The 18,200-nt window shown below is 43.5% G+C and overlaps 1 protein-coding gene across 1 annotated transcript; it reads left to right on the top strand.

Moving 5' to 3' along the window:
* Positions 1-1,846: 1,846 nt before the first annotated feature.
* On the top strand, positions 1,847-18,200 carry LOC117748344 (zinc metalloproteinase-disintegrin-like 2d). Its single transcript, XM_034558002.1, has 22 exons — positions 1,847-1,958; positions 5,543-5,649; positions 5,729-5,802; positions 6,332-6,407; positions 8,259-8,335; positions 10,120-10,318; positions 10,405-10,470; positions 11,023-11,085; positions 11,194-11,363; positions 11,450-11,531; positions 11,625-11,767; positions 11,852-12,038; positions 12,284-12,373; positions 12,896-13,091; positions 14,304-14,406; positions 14,540-14,705; positions 14,828-14,908; positions 14,998-15,082; positions 15,739-15,868; positions 15,943-16,102; positions 17,042-17,092; positions 17,235-18,200. The coding sequence occupies exons 1-22, from the start codon at positions 1,934-1,936 to the stop codon at positions 17,364-17,366; spliced, it is 2,463 nt and encodes an 820-aa protein (XP_034413893.1). The 5' UTR covers positions 1,847-1,933; the 3' UTR covers positions 17,367-18,200.

Below are 18,200 nucleotides of genomic sequence, written 5' to 3'. Positions count from 1 at the left end.
TAGATTTAGTCATATTCTTGAAGTTTTTTAGAGTGTTTTTAAAAGCCATGTGTTTTGCTTCCAATCTCATGCCCCACATGTATATCAAAGGTCCAATGTTTCTCAAACAGGCTGGCTAGTGTATCATAAAGTGATGTCTATGTGCATACAACAGTTTGAACAATTCATGGTGTTCCATTATGAATTGCTTTAAATGTACAGTCATGCCTAGTGTAACAGATGGAGAAGATATGATGATTATCTGCAGTAAAAAGCAGCAAAGTCACCAAAAGGCAAAGTAATGTTTGAGCGTAGCGGAGTCCTGAGTCATGGCCACTGCCGTCCAGGTGCATCCTCTTAGGGCGATCGTCTGCTCCGAGTACCCGTAGTCAGCGTTGACAAAAACATTGTTTAAGATGGTTTTACAATAACTTCATCTCGTACTGAGCCACCCCTTCAAGAATGTTGTGCGTTACGTCCAAAGAATTTTGTATTTTCAAAGATGACAAAACTGCAGGCTGAATTTCTCTTTAAACCAAACCCGGATAACTTCTGTGGGTCTGATTGTAACTCATTGCAGTGCATTTCAAAAAGCTCCTTTTCTTGGGGTCGTGTTAAATATCTAACACTCAGTGTTGTCTTACGAAACATGAACGTTTATTTTTAACACTAAATTGGGTATTTGTGTTTACATAAGTTTAAATGTGAACAACTAAATCATTATAACAATTTTTTCCATTTATTCCCCGAAAATGTATTCCAGGCACAATTTAACTACATGCACCATTACAAAGAAAACAATGGAACAATCTATAAGTCAAAGAGCTTGTACTTTACAAGACGGTCTGCTTTGATTACATCTCTCATCAGATTATCTTGGTCATCCTCTGTAAACATTCTGTGGATCAGCTTCAAACGCAACAGAAATAATGACCACAGTAGAGCAGCAGTAGTGAGGCAAGAAGGGGCACGTTTATTTGTGACGCACATTTCAACAACAAGGCATTAAAAGCATCAAAACATAATGCAAAAGAAAAGAAGACTAAAATACAATTAAACATTCAATTAAGTATTAAAAACGGTCAGTAAAACATAAAAAAGCAAAAAAAAATAGAATAAAAAGTTGCAGTGCAGTTTAAGAAATCAAATGCAGTAATAATAAGCAGAAATTGATTACTATCTAAATTATATATTTAAAAGAGCTGAGGGTCTCAGCTGACCTGCAGCTTTCACTTTAATGATAATTAAAGCTGCGAGCAGCATTGATCGGGCCCTCGACAATTCACCCACGTCGAGGGTACTTTTTCGACTTTTTCCCGACACCCCAATCAGAGAAGTATTTTCACCGATTCTGATATGTGTGGACATTTTGAAGTATGCAACTTTAGGCCATGACCCTCTTTTCCCCTTGCCAAGTGCCAGCATAATAATAATAATAATAAACATTCGAATAACAATAGGTCCTCGACCCACTACGTCGTGTCTCGGGCCCTAATAATATATATATATATATATATATATATATATATATATTTTTTTTTTTAATATATATATATATATTTTTTTTTTTTTTAAACACGTTTTTGTGACTCAACGAGTGAAGCGTCAACTGCTGAATACTACTTCCGGTCCGTAGAGCACAGGTCTGACCGTTGACGTTTCATTTAATATGCTATTATTATTATTAAGAATTATCATTTAAATTACACATTTACTTTAAGAATTTCTCACACTATATCAACTTTTTTTTTTTTTTTTTTAAAACGTCTCTGGTTGTAAAATGTTAACTAGTGAACGTTAAGTACGGTGCTTTTATTTTGACAAGTCATATTCTGCCGGAAGATAAGAATCACCCGTAGGAGGAGCTTCCGGGAAAGCGCCGCTCTGGACGACTCCCGGTGACGGGGAGACGAGCAGCCGCGCCCGGGCAGAGCGCACCGTCCCGGGAGCGAACATGGTCTCACTGTGGCTGACGTGCGGTAGGTGAACTATTCCACTGCAAACTTTATTAATATATAAAGATTAAAAACGGCAAAGAGTTCCAAGATGTTGGACAGGAAAAGGTTGAATAGGAAGCCGTCAATGCGCTTATTATGAATGCATTACTATGCAGGGTTTGGTACCGTCTCAAACAACAATAATATTCAACAAGTGGACAAACTCTCACCATAAGTTCTCTCAAAGGACACCAGATACTTTCTCCTTTAAGACAATTTAAATAAAAAATAAAGTACAGGGGTAGTTTGTTGCATGTTTGCAGAGCAGCAGAGAACATCATTACACGCAATAATTGTGTGGTTTGGCATAATGTCAGGATTATTAAAGGACCCTTCTCGCCTTTTTAATTTCCTTCTTTATAAAACGTATGAGTATTAAACCCATTCTCGTATATGCTGCAGGCCTTAAAGCTCTTCTGTTGTTGCTAAATCCACTACAGGTGCTAATGTTTTCTTTATCTTTGTGTTCTTATGATTTTATCTTACCCATTTGTTTGATGCTTACACATTAAACAAAGTTTTCAACTTTGTTTATGTCACGGATCGAAGACCAGGGACCCAAGCACAATGGACAAAACAGAGAAGGCAAATAATAATCCTTTACTGGAGTAACAGCAGGAACAGAACAGACAGAAACAGGGACACAGACTATGGAACGCTGGAGAACTTGGTCTCAACACACAAGACAATCTGTCAGAGGAACCTAAGTAGTGAGTGACTATCGAGGGAATGGGCTGCAGGTGAGATGGGTGTGAGAACCAGGTGAAGGGAATGAAGGACGATCAGGTGTGAATGACCGGGTCTGAAATGACAAGAGAGTTAATAGACAAACAGATATAATGAAAACAACTATTAACAGAAAGAAGGTGTGGAGCTGAACTGTTACAGTTTAATTAAGTTTTCAACTTTGTTTAATGTGTAACGTGCTCTGAGTGAGTGCCTTTGACTATTTTCCTCTTTCTAACACACGTGTTAATATGGCTATAAAGTATTGAATTGTTAAAAAAAAAGAGGGTATTTAATAATAAGACAATTTGCTTTGTTCGTCATTTCAAGGACATTCACATAAATTGTTGCAGCTACTTCTCTTTTTTTTTTTTGCCGTAAACTTTGCAATGGATGCATAGTTTACTTCTTTTTTTGTGTGCAATCAATGTAGAAAAACTGTAATACAGAAATATATAAATAAGACACAACTTTAATCAGTGGTACTGGATGGTGACTTTACAGACATTTTATTTAAATACAAATCTTTGCCACTTTTTTGTCAAACCATTTAAGTAAAAAAAAGGCCTAGCACACTGTAAACATACTAAAAGTAACAGTTCGGAATTCTGAATTATACTCGAGTTAAATACAAAAGCTTACCAGCAAAAGTAGTAAAGTACTCACTATGTGAAGTGTTAAATTATGGAGCCTTCAAAGATGATTTAAAAAGAGAATAATTTGTACACAAGTTATTAGGTAAGAATATTACAATTATGTTTTTAGGGACTAGAGAAGTAAAAGGTAGCATAAGTTGGATGCACTTAAGTAAAGTAGTACTTGAGTTAATGTACTTTCACCTCTGCAGAGAGGACACTTAAGCAGTTTAAAAAAAAATGTAATTGATTTTTTATGTTTTGTTTCTGTTTGGTTTATTTGTCTGCTGTTTTGTTTATGGGTTTCTTTTTTGTTGTTTTCCCGTTTTTTTCCTGTACTTTATTATTGTCTGACAAGTCTAATTTAGGTATTTGTTTAATGTTAATATATTTAAATGAACATCATTTTTAAAAAGCAGGAAGTGTTGATTCCTTCCTAGAAGTCCATCAAACGGATCAAAACAGTTAAAAGTTGCTCCAGTGTGAATGTTTAATGCTTGTTGGTCGTGTAGTTGAATAACGCCTGTTGGCCGTGTGTAGTTGAACGCCTGTTGGCCGTCTGTAGTTGAATAACGCCTGTTGGCCGTGTGTAGTTGAACGCCTGTTGGCCGTCTGTAGTTGAATAACGCATGTTGGCCGTCTGTAGTTGAATAACGCCTGTTGGCCGTGTGTAGTTGAATAACGCCTGTTGGCCGTGTGTAGTTGAATAACGCCTGTTGGCCGTCTGTAGTTGAATAACGCCTGTTGGCTGTTTGTAGTTGAATAACGCCTGTTGGCCGTCTGTAGTTGAATAACGCCTGTTGGCCGTGTGTAGTTGAATAACGCCTGTTGGCCGTGTGTAGTTGAATAACCCCTGTTGGCCGTGTGTAGTTGAATAACGCCTGTTGGCCGTCTGTAGTTGAATAACGCCTGTTGGCCGTGTGTAGTTGAATAACGCCTGTTGGCCGTCTGTAGTTGAATAACCCCTGTTGGCCGTCTGTAGTTGAATAACCCCTGTTGGCCGTGTGTAGTTGAATAACCCCTGTTGGCCGTGTGTAGTTGAATAACGCCTGTTGGCCGTGTGTAGTTGAATAACGCCTGTTGGCCGTCTGTAGTTGAATAACCCCTGTTGGCCGTCTGTAGTTGAATAACGCCTGTTGGCCGTGTGTAGTTGAATAACGCCTGTTGGCCGTGTGTAGTTGAATAACGCCTGTTGGCCGTGTGTAGTTGAATAACGCCTGTTGGCCGTCTGTAGTTGAATAACCCCTGTTGGCCGTGTGTAGTTGAATAACGCCTGTTGGCAGTTTGTAGTTGAATAACGCCTGTTGGCCGTCTGTAGTTGAATAACCCCTGTTGGCCGTGTGTAGTTGAACGCCTGTTGGCCGTCTGTAGTTGAATAATGCCTGTTGGCCGTGTGTAGTTGAATAACGCCTGTTGGCCGTGTGTAGTTGAATAACCCCTGTTGGCCGTGTGTAGTTGAATAACGCCTGTTGGCCGTCTGTAGTTGAATAATGCCTGTTGGCCGTGTGTAGTTCAATAACGCCTGTTGGCCGTGTGTAGTTGAATAACCCCTGTTGGCCGTGTGTAGTTGAATAACGCCTGTTGGCTGTTTGTAGTTGAATAACGCCTGTTGGCCGTCTGTAGTTGAATAACGCCTGTTGGCCGTGTGTAGTTGAATAACGCCTGTTGGCTGTTTGTAGTTGTATAACGCCTGTTGGCTGTTTGTAGTTGTATAACGCCTGTTGGCCGTGTGTAGTTGTATAACGCCTGTTGGCCGTGTGTAGTTGAATAACCCCTGTTGGCCGTGTGTAGTTGAATAACGCCTGTTGGCTGTTTGTAGTTGTATAACGCCTGTTGGCCGTGTGTAGTTGAATAACGCCTGTTGGCCGTGTGTAGTTGAATAACGCCTGTTGGCCGTGTGTAGTTGAACGCCTGTTGGCCGTCTGTAGTTGAATAACGCCTGTTGGCCGTGTGTAGTTGAATAACGCCTGTTGGCCGTGTGTAGTTGAATAACGCCTGTTGGCCGTGTGTAGTTGAATAACGCCTGTTGGCCGTGTGTAGTTGAATAACGCCTGTTGGCCGTGTGTAGTTGAACGCCTGTTGGCCGTCTGTAGTTGAATAACGCCTGTTGGCCGTGTGTAGTTGAATAACGCCTGTTGGCCGTGTGTAGTTGAATAACGCCTGTTGGCCGTGTGTAGTTGAATAACGCCTGTTGGCCGTGTGTAGTTTTCATCGTGCAGACGTCGGGGATGTTGTCTCACGTGGAGAAGTACGAGGTGGTCCGACCTCAGAGGCTCCCGGGGAGAGCGAAGAGGAGCCTGCAGGACCAGAAGGTGAGCTCACCTGAGACATCAGTCAGGAGGATACAAAAGAAATGAAGTGTTTGTGTGGCTGATCGAGTATCTTCAACAGCTTTATCCTGATGCGCTTCAGTACGAGTTGACCATTGAAGGGAGAAGCCACACAATCCACCTGGAGAAAAACAGGTTAACATCGTTTGTTTTTGATAGAATATCTTTATTTTTTTCAATTCGAATAAGGCCTGTCACAATAACTAACTAGAAATAATATATTTGTCATTCAAAGACCATGCCGCTGATATAATTATATTAAAATTAAAATAATAATGCAATGTAAATCCGGTCAATTATATATATTAAGAATATCAGACTAATTTAATAAATTAAATAAAACTACACATTAAATTTGTTGGCTAAAATGTTGGTGAACTTATGTTAAAGAAATAATAAGATCAGAGAGATAATCCTTTTATTAGTCCCGCAGTGGGGAAATGTACAGGATTACAACAGCATGGGGTTAAAGTGCAAACATGAGACATAGTAAAATAAAAATTATATTGCAAGATGAGTCAATAATATGTTGACAGAGGGCATATCCATAAAACCTTCAATACGTCGATAGTGTATTTATTGTGGCACGCCTCATTAGGATTTTACATCCATGTATTTTAATATTTACAAAAGAGAACCTGTTTTAGTTACTTTTATTTTGTAGGAATCTTATTGGGAGAGGCTACACGGAAACCCACTATTCAGGAGACGGACGACGCGTGACGACGTCTCCAAACCAGGTGAGACTTTGACTTCATTCCCTCTGAAGCGTTAACTTACTACACAGCTGTTGGTGTCGCAAGATTTCCTTTCACGTACAAAAATATATGGCTTTATAATAATAATAATAAAAAAATTACAAAAGATTTCCTGGGTCCATAAAATCTAAATTTACAATCATCACTTATTAAAAAAAGCCAACTATCTACCAACAGCAGAGCAAGAAAACGCGCATATATGAAATATTAAATCAAAATTAAAGGGGCAGAAATTACTTCTCGGAAGTGATGAAAACAATTGTTAGTTAATGAACGTATGTAAGTTAATTACTGCAGATTCCTCATCACTTATTGAGATTGCTTCGTCTACATTGGGAGCATTTCTGCGGCACATAGACATTTTTAAAACTAACCATATTTGGCACGCTTGTCAGGCTTGGTGAAAATAGCCATCTGATCAAGGAGTCAAATTTTTTAATTCATAGTTGCTCTCTAGCGCCCCCTTTTTGACCGGCGACGCCCCTCACCCAGAATGTCCGATTGACTTGAAATATTTCACACATGTTCACCTGCTCTACAAAAAACCCTCTCAGACCCCTAAGCTCCGTCTACTTAGATTTTCTCCCATTTTGAATTTTGTGAAAAACACCTAATTGACTTTCTTAACTACATGCTTGGTCTAAATCAACAACACCTGATATCAATCAAATCATTGAAGCCAGATGACGTAGAATGTGTCAACCGTTCTTTTATAGCTCATTGTGGTAAAGATCTATGGTCCAATGAACATCTTAGGGGCGTGTCTTGTTTTTCAATTATCATAGCGTCAACATTATTGGGACTAATCACGTGAAACATTGTTCCTAAGTGCACATGGCATGCCTTAACTTGCAAAACAAATCTTGTGCGATTTGAACACCAGGGGGCGCTACAATAATTCGCCGAAGTTGCCCGTTTTTCGCGTTTTTTCTCTCGTTTTTGCCGTTATACATTTAACGTTATCTCCCACAGAAAAATTCCGATCGACTTCAATCTTCTTTCCAGGATGATCAGAAGGCCTTGAGCATGATTAAAACTTCGCTTTCACCCACTCTCACTTGTCGTTAAAATAATTCCAATAAAATCCCACTTCCTGTGCTTGGTTATGCTAGAGACTGTTGCTTTAACTAAACCGATCTTTCCAAAGATAATCATGCATGATGCCAGTCAAGCCCTGAACACATTTCCAAGAAGAAACATTCGAAATTGTCATTGGAACACCGACTAAAAAAATAAAATGACAAGTTTTAGACACTAATATTTTCTAGCTATACGAGTTCCGCAAAAAAAATTTCAGCCAACTGGTGGTGCAGTGGGATAAAAGCCTTTTTTTTTTTTACCTTTAATTTACACAACGTGTTCTAGACTTCACGTAGAGACACATGGTGCATGTATCTGTTCACATTCTCAAAGCGCCCCCTAGTGGCTCAACTAGACTTGCTCTAATCTGCCCCAAACTTGTCGTGCTTGTTACAAGTCGCGGCCTGAAGATATCGACGAGCTTATTTTCACTCGAAGTCGCCGCGCCGCCTACTGGCGGAAGAATATCGGGGTTACGCGACAGGCAGCTTTAATTATTATTATTGTTCTCCACCTAACTGATGATCAGGGTTAATAGGTGAGATAATAATATGTAGTTATTCATGATTTTCCTGTACAGAAATTAATATTTAAAATAAATGGCACATTTGTATCTGCAAAAGTGATTATTTGGTCCTTCATAAAAGTGAAACTTCTCATTTCCCCAACGTGATGAAGATCAAACATCCCTAAATGATTCATAATGTCACGGCAATAAAACAAAGACCGCCTCTTGTCTCTGATCTGATCCAGGATCACTGCTTCTACCACGGACACGTTGAAGGCTGCGAGGACTCTTCAGTCAGCGTTGGGATCTGTTCGGGCGTTAGGTAAGAACACACACACACACACACACACTAGGTAAGAACACACACACACACACACACACTAGGTAAGAACACACACACACACACACACTAGGTAAGAACACACACACACACACACACACTAGGTAAGAACACACACACACACTAGGTAAGAACACACACACACACTAGGTAAGAACACACACACACACTAGGTAAGAACACACACACACACACACTAGGTAAGAACACACACACACACACACTAGGTAAGAACACACACACACACACACTAGGTAAGAACACACACATGATGTAATGTTAGACAACTTCAAACTTCCTATTGGTAATTTTCCGCTGGTTTTATCTCCAGTAAAGATTTCTCAGATATTTGTGAAATGTGTTTCTTCACGATGTTTAGTCATTTTTGAAGTCTGCGTATGTGAAGGCAGCTTTGAATTTAAGGAATCTAATCATATTACTACTTGTCTTGTTGTCTTCTCGTTGTCTTCTGATTGTCTTGTTGTCGTCTTGTTGTCTTCTGATTGTCTTGTTGTCTTCTCGTTGTCTTCTCATTGTCTTGTTGTCGTCTTGTTGTCTTCTCGTTGTCGTCTTCTTGTTGTTGTCTTGTTGTCTTCTCGTTGTCTTCTTGTTGTCTTCTCGTCTTGTTGTCTTGTTGTCTTCTCATTGTCTTGTTGTATTCTTGTCTTCTCGTTGTCGTCTTGTTGTCGTCTTGTTGTCTTCTCATTGTCTTGTTGTATTCTTGTCTTCTCGTTGTCGTCTTGTTGTTGTCTTCTTGTTGTCTTCTTGTTGTCTTCTTGTTGTCTTCTCGTTGTCGTCTTGTTGTCGTCTTGTCTTCTTGTTGTTGTCTTGTTGTCTTCTCGTTGTCGTCTTGTTGTCGTCTTGTTGTCTTCTCATTGTCTTGTTGTATTCTTGTCTTCTCGTTGTCGTCTTGTTGTCGTCTTGTTGTCTTCTCATTGTCTTGTTGTATTCTTGTCTTCTCGTTGTCGTCTTGTTGTTTTCTTGTTGTCTTCTCGTTGTCGTCTTGTTGTCGTCTTGTTGTCTTCTCGTTGTCGTCTTGCTGTCTTCTCATTGTCTTGTTGTCTTCTCGTTGTCGTCTTGTTGTCATCTTGTTGTTGTCTTCTCGTTGTCGTCTTGCTGTCTTCTCATTGTCTTCTCGTTGTCGTCTTCTCATTGTCTTGTTGTCTTCTTGTTGTCTTCTCGCTGTCTTCTCGTTGTCTTGTCTTCTCGTTGTCTTCTTGCTTTCTTCTTGTTGTCTTCTTGCTTTCTTCTTGTTGTCTTCTCGTTGTCTTCTTGCTTTCTTCTTGTTGTCGTCTTGCTTTCTTCTTGTTGTCTTCTTGCTGTCTTGTTGTCTTCTCGTTGTCTTCTCGCTGTCTTCTCGTTGTCTTGTCTTCTCGTTGTCTTGTTGCTTTCTTCTCGTTGTCTTCTTGCTTTCTTCTTGTTGTCTTCTTGCTTTCTTCTTGTTGTCTTCTCGTTGTCTTCTTGCTTTCTTCTTGTTGTCTTCTCGTTGTCTTCTTGCTTTCTTCTTGTTGTCTTCTCGTTGTCTTCTTGCTTTCTTCTTGTTGTCTTGTCGTCTTGTTGTCTTGTCTTCTCGTTGTCTTCTCGTTGTTGTCTTCTCGTTGTCGTCTTGTTGTCTTCTTGTTGTCTTCTCGTTGTCTTCTTGCTTTCTTCTCGTCGTCTTGTTGTCTTCTCGTTGTCGTCTTGTCGTTGTCTTGTTGTCTTCTCGTTGTCGTCTTGTTGTTGTCTTCTTGTTGTCTTCTCGTTGTCTTCTCGTTGTCTTCTTGCAGTGGCTTTGTGAGAACCCGGCAGCAGGTTTACTTGATTGAGCCTCTGGGACGGACCGATGATGGTGAGCATGCAGTTTACAGACAGGAGCACCTGAAGATCAGCGGCAGCTCCAACTCCACCGCGCTCTACGACCGGGACCAAGACCTGGACCAGGACCGGGGCCCTCGGCTCGCTGGCCTCTTTAGGTCCAGATCGTGGGTAGGAGCCGTGGCTTTGTGGTTTACGGTTGACCATTTGAGAATATCAATGTGACGGTCGTCTTTCTGTTTGCGTCATTCCTTCAGAAAACTAAACCCATCGCAGGTCCACAGAAGTTTGTCGAGCTGTTTGTGGTGGTCGACAATACTGAGGTAAGCATTTACAATTCTGTAGGTTGATGACGTAGAACTTATTGCCATGTCCATATATCGTACGATAATAATGATCGAGGCCATGTCCTTATATTATATCGTACGATAATGTAGAAATTATCCTCAGGGTGGTCTCTTGGTGTCCTCAGGGTGGTCTCTTAGGGTCCTCAGGGTGGTCTCTTAGGGACCTCAGGGTGGTCTCTTAGGGTCCTCAGGGTGGTCTCAGGGTGTCCTCAGGGTGGTCTCTTAGGGTCCTCAGGGTGGTCTCTTAGGGTGGTCTCTTAGGGTCCTCAGGGTGTCCTCAGGGTGGTCTCTTAGGGTCCTCAGGGTGGTCTCCCTCACGAGCTGCCGGCTGAACGAGAGTAGAGACGCTGGTTTTGGTGGTTCTGGGATCTGATCGGGCCGCCTCCCTTCAGAGGTATTATTGAACAGGTATCAGGTCCCAGATCATTGATCCGGCCTTGGAAGACCTGGAGGTTCCCCAGGAGGAACCGGATCACCGAGGAGAGAAAGAAAGTAAACGATTGAATCTGATGGCGTTTCTTCCTCTAGTGTCAGCGATACGGAAGCCAGACGAAGTCCCGCGTCCTCGGAGTCGTAAATCACGTCGACAAGGTAACCGTCGTCCCCGGCAGTTCTCCCCCCCCCCCCCCCCCTCGATAACCTGCCCCTCCCCCGATAACCTGCCCCTCCCCCGATAACCTGCCCCTCCCCCGCCTGCAGCTGTACCGCCCTCTGAACATCCGCGTGGTGCTGGTGGGCCTCGAGCTGTGGACACACAAAGACCACATCGACGTCGACGTGAACTCGGAGACCACGCTGGACAACTTCCTCCTGTGGCGCAAGGCCGACCTCCTGCGGAGGAGTAACCACGACAACGCCCAGTTCGTGACGTGAGGACCTCGGTGTCTCGTGCAGACGTTGGAACAAAGCGAGGTGGCCGACTTTGACCCCGATGTTTGACTCTGTTCCTCCGCAGCGGCAAAGACTTCGACGAAGACACGGTCGGGCTGGCCAATAAGTTCGCCATGTGCACCGAAAACTCTGGCGGAGTCAATCAGGTGATCTAAAAAATACTTCTCTTCCATGGATGCTGTCGCTGTTCTCCACCTTTTGCATCCCGCTGAATTTGAGTCCCGCGTTTCTCTTTTCAGGATCACCACGAAAACCCGGTAGGCCTCGCCTCCACCATCGCTCACGAGATGGGACACAACTTCGGCTTGTCCCACGACGACACCGGCTGCCTGTGCGGTCCGTCCTACGGCAGCGAGAACTGCGTGATGGCGGGGAAGCTCCGGTGAGGAACCTGAAGGCCTCTCTCTCTCTCGCCGCGGTATCATATTTCATGAACACTCGTCAACGTCTCTTTGCTCCTCTTCAGGACGGGGAACCAAGAGTTCCCAAAGTTCTTCAGCGGCTGCAGCGTGGAGCAGCTCTCCGAGTTCATGGAGCGAGCTCAGCCCGACTGCTTGTCCAAACCCGGCGGCTTCAGGAGCGTCGCCGGGGGCCCGAGCTGCGGGAACGCCCTGGTGGACCCCGGGGAGGAGTGCGACTGCGGCGCCGCGGAGGTAAAAAAAACCTTTCAGTCGAGGCTCGGGGAACCGATTCCTCTCAGTTTAAATATATCCTCCGTGGGAGGAAAAGACACCATTTGGGATCTCTTGGCGCGGTTTCCTGTGAGCCAATAAAAAGGGAAGGCGGAGCCGGAGTTCGGCCTCCAAAAAGTCAAATAGTTTTCCTGTTGCTCGCAGCAGAGAGACGACGTTCTTGTTTCCACTGAACCTTCAACACACAAACGTGTGTTTGTCCGTAGGAATGCAACAACAGCTGCTGCGACGCCGCGACGTGCCGCCTGACCGAAGGATCCCAGTGCGCTCACGGCCGATGCTGTGACCGCTGCCAGGTGAGTGGCGCTCACCTGAACCACGAGAACATCCCAGCACAACGTTTACCGTGTGAGCGCAGCTGAGGCTGATGGGACTCACTCGTCTGCAGGTATTTGGTCATGAACCAAAGTATTAGACGAATAAAAATGTTTTAAAAAAGGTAAGTGACATGAATATACCATATTTTATATTTTATATATTGACAATCCATCCAATATTGGTTCACTCATCTTTATAATTGATCCTCTGGGGATCATGCACGAGTAAACAGCTTTGTGCCGATCCGTCCGGTAGAAGTTGAGATATTTAACGTTTGCACTAGCGGAGGTGTAAGGAGAGCATCAGTCGGTAGGACTCAACCTCTGGGATCATGAATCCAATGGTTGTTTGTGTATTTCTGGCCCAAACAAACAGACTAATAACTGAAGGTTTCTCTGAATAATAACAGGAAGTGGAGGGTGATATCCTGAGCTTCACCACATCCTTCCTCTAATGACAGCTCTGGAACTCGTGTTTTAATCCACTGCTTTAACCCTCAGCTCCGACTGGCAGGAAGCGTGTGCCGAGAGTCCGCCGGCGACTGCGACCTGCCTGAATACTGCAGCGGGGCGTCGGAGGACTGTCCCCGAGACGCCTTCGAGATGAACGGCAAGCCCTGCGGCGAGGCCCGGGGCTACTGCCACGACGGGCGGTGCCCCACGCACCAGCAGCACTGCTGGAGGCTGTTTGGACCAGGTACCCTCTGTTCACACTGGGGGAACAACGGGGAACACTGTTCTTTAACCGAGGAGGAGGGAACCGTCACAAGACCGCTTCAATAGTGTGCGTTTGTGTTGCATGAAAGGACCTCAGAAGGTTTGATGAATGGCGCTCTCACAGAAATACAGGAGAGTCTCTGCATCGACTTAAAAATAATAAATCCGTCTCTTTGTGCTCGGGGGGCAAAGCGGACGGGTTTGAACCCGGTTCTCCACAACACACACCCGACGCTTCGCTTTGGTTCTCCGGTTCCGATTCTGCACCTGCTCGGTCAAAAGGTCACGTGACCAAACTCAGGAATTCACACGCCAGTTCTGACAGTTTCAGGGACGTAAACGGCGTCTTTGACCGGTTACAGCCGGTTACAGACAGTTACAGACGGTTACAGACGGTTACAATCTAACCGGTTACAGACAGTTACAGACGGTTACAGACGGTTACAATCTAACCGGTTACAGACAGTTACAGACGGTTACAGACGGTTACAATCTAACCGGTTACAGACGGTTACAGACGGTTACAACCTAACCGGTTACAGACGGTTACAGACGGTTACAGACGGTTACAGACGGTTACAACCTAACCGGTTACAGACGGTTACAGACGGTTACAGACTGTTACAACCTAACCGGTTACAGACAGTTACAGACGGTTACAGACGGTTACAGACGGTTACAGACGGTTACAATCTAACCGGTTACAGACGGTTACAGACGGTTACAACCTAACCGGTTACAGATGGTTACAGACGGTTACAGACGGTTACAGACGGTTACAGACGGTTACAATCTAACCGGTTACAGACGGTTACAGACGGTTACAGACGGTTACAACCTAACCGGTTACAGACAGTTACAGACGGTTACAGACAGTTACAGACGGTTACAACCTAACCGGTTACAGACAGTTACAGACGGTTACAGACGGTTACAACCTAACCGGTTACAGACGGTTACAACCTAACCGGTTACAGATGGTTAGAGGCCGGTTACAGCCGGTTACAACCCAGACGGTTACAGGCCGGTTACAGACGGTTACAACCTAACCGGTTACAGCCGGTTACAGACTGGTTACAGACGGTTACAGACGGTTACAGACGGTTACAACCTAACCGGTTACAGACGGTTACAACTTTATCTATCTACGCCGTAATTCGAGTGGTTAACTCTCCACATGGTTTCTCCTCAGGAGCCACAGTCGGCCCGTCCGTGTGCTTCAACCTGAACGCCCGCGGCGAAGAAGGGGCGAACTGTGGGAGGAACGCACGCGGCTACGCCGCCTGCGCTCCATCGTACGTATCGGCATCGGTGCCCCGGCTCGTGTCCTGAAAAGCAGAACATAAAAAACACTTTGAATGTTTTATGTTTTTAAGGCTGAGTTCTTGATCTATTTTATCCTTTTCTTTTTATCTGGGGTGTGTGTAGGAATCTCATGTGTGGATCTATGTTTTGTGGCGGAGGGGGCGAGTCCATCACGGGGAAGAGGGCGGCGTACAACGTGCACGGCATCGAATGTAAGCTGGCAGTGGACGACGATAAGACCAGGAACATGGACATGGTGCCAAATGGAACCAGATGTGGACCCGATAAGGTAGTGTGTGCGTGTGTGTGTGTGTGTGTGCGTGTGCATGTGCGTGTGTGTGTGCGTGTGCGTGTGCGTGTGTGTGTGTGTGTGTTACGCTGGACGCTTCACTCAGTCACATGTGTCGGCAGGTCTGCCTCGGCTACCGGTGCGTGGACATGTCAGTTTACGGGAAAAAAGATGAATGTGCAAAGAAATGCAACAACAACGGGGTGAGTTCCCCTTTCTTTTTTTAATCTTTTATAAAAAATTGCTCCGGAGGTTTGAATGAATAAGTTATGAATGCGTTTGAATCCTCAAGGTGTGCGACCACAAGAAGGCGTGCCACTGCAACGCGGGCTGGGCTCCACCGTTCTGCAGCATCCAGTACGCTGATGAAACTCCAGGTACGCCCACTTTACAAAGGGGGGGGTTGGGTCACACACACACACACACACACACACACACACACACCAGCTCCATGAATCAGCCGTCCAGTCAGAAACATGAATGATTCATCACGAGGGAGCTCCGATTTCTTCCAGCGTCAAGTTTTCCGGAGACTGTAGATTTAAAAACTGAGCTCAGTGAAAAGACTTAAAAGTTAAGAATAGTTTATAAACTATAGAAATAATAAAGTAAAAGGAGGAGGAAGAGTCGTTGTGCAGACTGAGGTTTTGAAATACTTCAGAAAATGAGGAAATATGTCATCTTCTGTTTTTTAGAGGCATTCTACAGTTTGTCATAATTCCACCACCACGACCAAAATATCTATTTTTTCTTATTTGTTTTTACGACTTTTTTTATTCAAATTAGATCTTTTTTTTACATTATTACAAGTTTTGACAAATTTATAAATTCTGACAAATTTATAAATGTTGACACATTTTATTTCTATACACCAAATTGTTCAGTTTGAATGAAAAGTATATATTATATTATATTATGACATAAAATCGGTATGTTGCCACGTGTTTTAAATAAAGATAGTCGCCATCTTGGATTAGAGCGCCGTGCAGGTGTTCATAAATAAATAAATAATAAGTGAATGATGTTATTGCAGCGTTCCCAGGTCACAGCGGGGTCGTGGCCGGCGTGTGCGCGGCCGTCTCCGTCCTCCTGCTCGTCGCCGCGGTGACCGCGGGGCTGCTGTGCTGCAAGAGGGACAACATGGACACCTACACCTCCAAAAGGTGGGTCGGCTCGGTTCCCCTTCGCACCCTCCCCCGGTGGCCGCCCGGCTCAACGCCTCCTCTTGCCTCCCCAGGAAGGTGCACTCGGCCCCGGACCGGCTGAACGCCATGTTCCAGGAGCAGGGAGGCAAAGACAGGCCTCAGATCAGCCCGCCCACGTTCATGGAGTCCACGGCGACGCAGGCCTGCAACCCCCTGATCGGGACCGCGAGCCCCGGCAGAGCCGCCCCGCAGGTAAAGACGCAAAGACGCAAAGATGCAAAGATACGAACCGCTTTTCTTCTCCTTCCAGCCGCCGATGAAACACGAACGGAGCCGGAAGTGATATTACAGCGTGATATTAAGATATTAAGACTGAGGATATTAAGACTGAGGATCGCTTTCAGAGTAGAGCGAAGATCGCTATCTGTGTTCATGTGCTGAGCGACTTCTTAGAAGTCTGGGTGTTTGTTGTTGTCAACAAATCCCACGAAATGACCAACAATGTGTCTCTCATTACAACATTAATAACATAAAGAAAAGTTGAATTCAATAAGAAATGTCCTCAAACGGCTGCCGACTGTAGTTTTGGGACTATTTTCATGGCGGATGGATCCACATTGGGTGCTCTAGTGAGTATTTCTGTGTGATGAGTCAGAACAAACAACAGCGATTAGTTTTTAAACAACCGGAGAGCTCCATAACCCTCCAACACCAAATCTGCCACCGGAGCTGAATTCATAATGTTTGTTTTCCTTGGGTCCGTTCTCGATATGTGGAAGACGCCCGGGGGGAACGTCTTCTACTCGAGGACGAACCGATTAGATTGTTCGTGGTCAAAGATCACCGTGACCTCGCCAAACACTTATTTTATTTAATTATAGCAATTTCACACACATGTCTAAAAGGGTAGAATGAGAAGTGATGAATGTGAACTGTAACCTTTAAATATGTATCAACTGTCATATTTACATTTATTTATATATATATATTTTTAATATATATATATATATATATTTTTTTTTTAAATATATATATATTTATATATATATTTTCTATATATATATATATTTTTTTAATATATATTTATTTATTTAAATATATATATGTATATATATATTTACACCCATTATTTGCCTTTCTTGTGTTCATAATTGAAAAATCCAACACAAGATATTTGTTGTTGTTCACCAGACAAAACCTCGACCTCCATCCAAACCCCTCCCCCCTCTGAGTAAACCTCAGGTGAGTCACTTCCTGCTGCCGCGCTCACAACTCTTCATCGTTTAAATTAAACGTTCATGTTTCTCGTGTTTTCTCTCACGACTCGACATAATTCACAAGTGTATGTTAGTAAAATGCATCTTTTGTTCTTTTCCGGTGGAAGGCGGCCACGCCTCCTCCCGGCCCCCCGGCCAATCCCGGCCCCCCTCCCCTCAGAGCGAAGCCCCAGGCTCGCGTGAAAGGATCAGGTCTCGCATGCGGGTCTGACCACGGAAGAGGGGGATCGAACGCGTGACACCGAAGAGCTTTTGGAAAAGATGCCTCTTTGTCCCGAAGGCCCGGCAGCTGAGAGCGGCTCACTTCCTGTTAAAGTTGAGCTCACATGGAACATTATTAAATATGTGTTCTGTGGGTGGAACAGCTGTTTTACACCACGGCCAACATGTTTATTTTCTCCCTTGTTTCTTTGTTTTTTACAACTTTGTTACATTATTACAAATTTATAAATCTTGACCAATTTTATCTCCATACACCAAATTGTTCAGTTTGAATGAAAAGTATATATTATTATATGACAAACGTGTTATTACACATTTAAAATATTGATTGAAGTCGGATCAAAATGTCTCCACAAGTGCACTTTAAAGTATTTATTTTATTGTATTCTTTTAGACGACACTCGGCCCTACTGCTAGGCGCTTTAAGTTTTATTAAATGAACAATACTACCTTATTATTATTATTAAAGGTAGTATTGGTGTAATAAAGTGAGCAGAGCCAGTCGCCTCCCACGAGGCTCTTCTATCTTTTATCTTCTTGCACTGAACTTGAAACCTACGATTGGTGCTCAGGGTTCAGGAACAAGTATTTGTTGTTGTTGTTGTTTATTTACTGCACTTATGTGTTTACACTGGGTTCACAACTCGGTGGTTAAATCAGCACCAAAGTTTAAGTTTGGATCGATAACAATCTTCCTTTTTTCTTTTTTTACTCGATTGATTGAATGTAAACAAACATTTGTCTGCAATAATCATTTATTACTAACGTCTGACGCATTATGTTTCACATTTTATGCCTCAGACGTTTATTTATGTGAATCGCAAAAATGATTAAAAGTCTTATTGCGTTAA

The sequence above is a fragment of the Cyclopterus lumpus genome, chromosome 19 (genome assembly GCF_009769545.1).
Source record: "Cyclopterus lumpus isolate fCycLum1 chromosome 19, fCycLum1.pri, whole genome shotgun sequence".
Taxonomy (NCBI): Eukaryota; Metazoa; Chordata; class Actinopteri; order Perciformes; family Cyclopteridae; genus Cyclopterus; species Cyclopterus lumpus.
The sequence above is the reverse complement of the archived record's forward strand: the minus strand, read 5'-3'. Positions and strand labels throughout refer to the sequence as shown.

What these genes read in the sequence shown, in the direction of transcription:
- LOC117748344 (XM_034558002.1), top strand. Translation starts at nt 1,934, where the DNA reads ATGGTCTCACTGTGGCTGACGTGCG. An exon ending in TCTTTAGGTCCAGATCGTGG is followed by an intron (nt 10,319 to 10,404) that starts GTAGGAGCCGTG and finishes TCATTCCTTCAG; the next exon opens with AAAACTAAACCCATCGCAGG. An exon ending in TACGCCGCCTGCGCTCCATC is followed by an intron (nt 14,407 to 14,539) that starts GTACGTATCGGC and finishes GGGTGTGTGTAG; the next exon opens with GAATCTCATGTGTGGATCTA.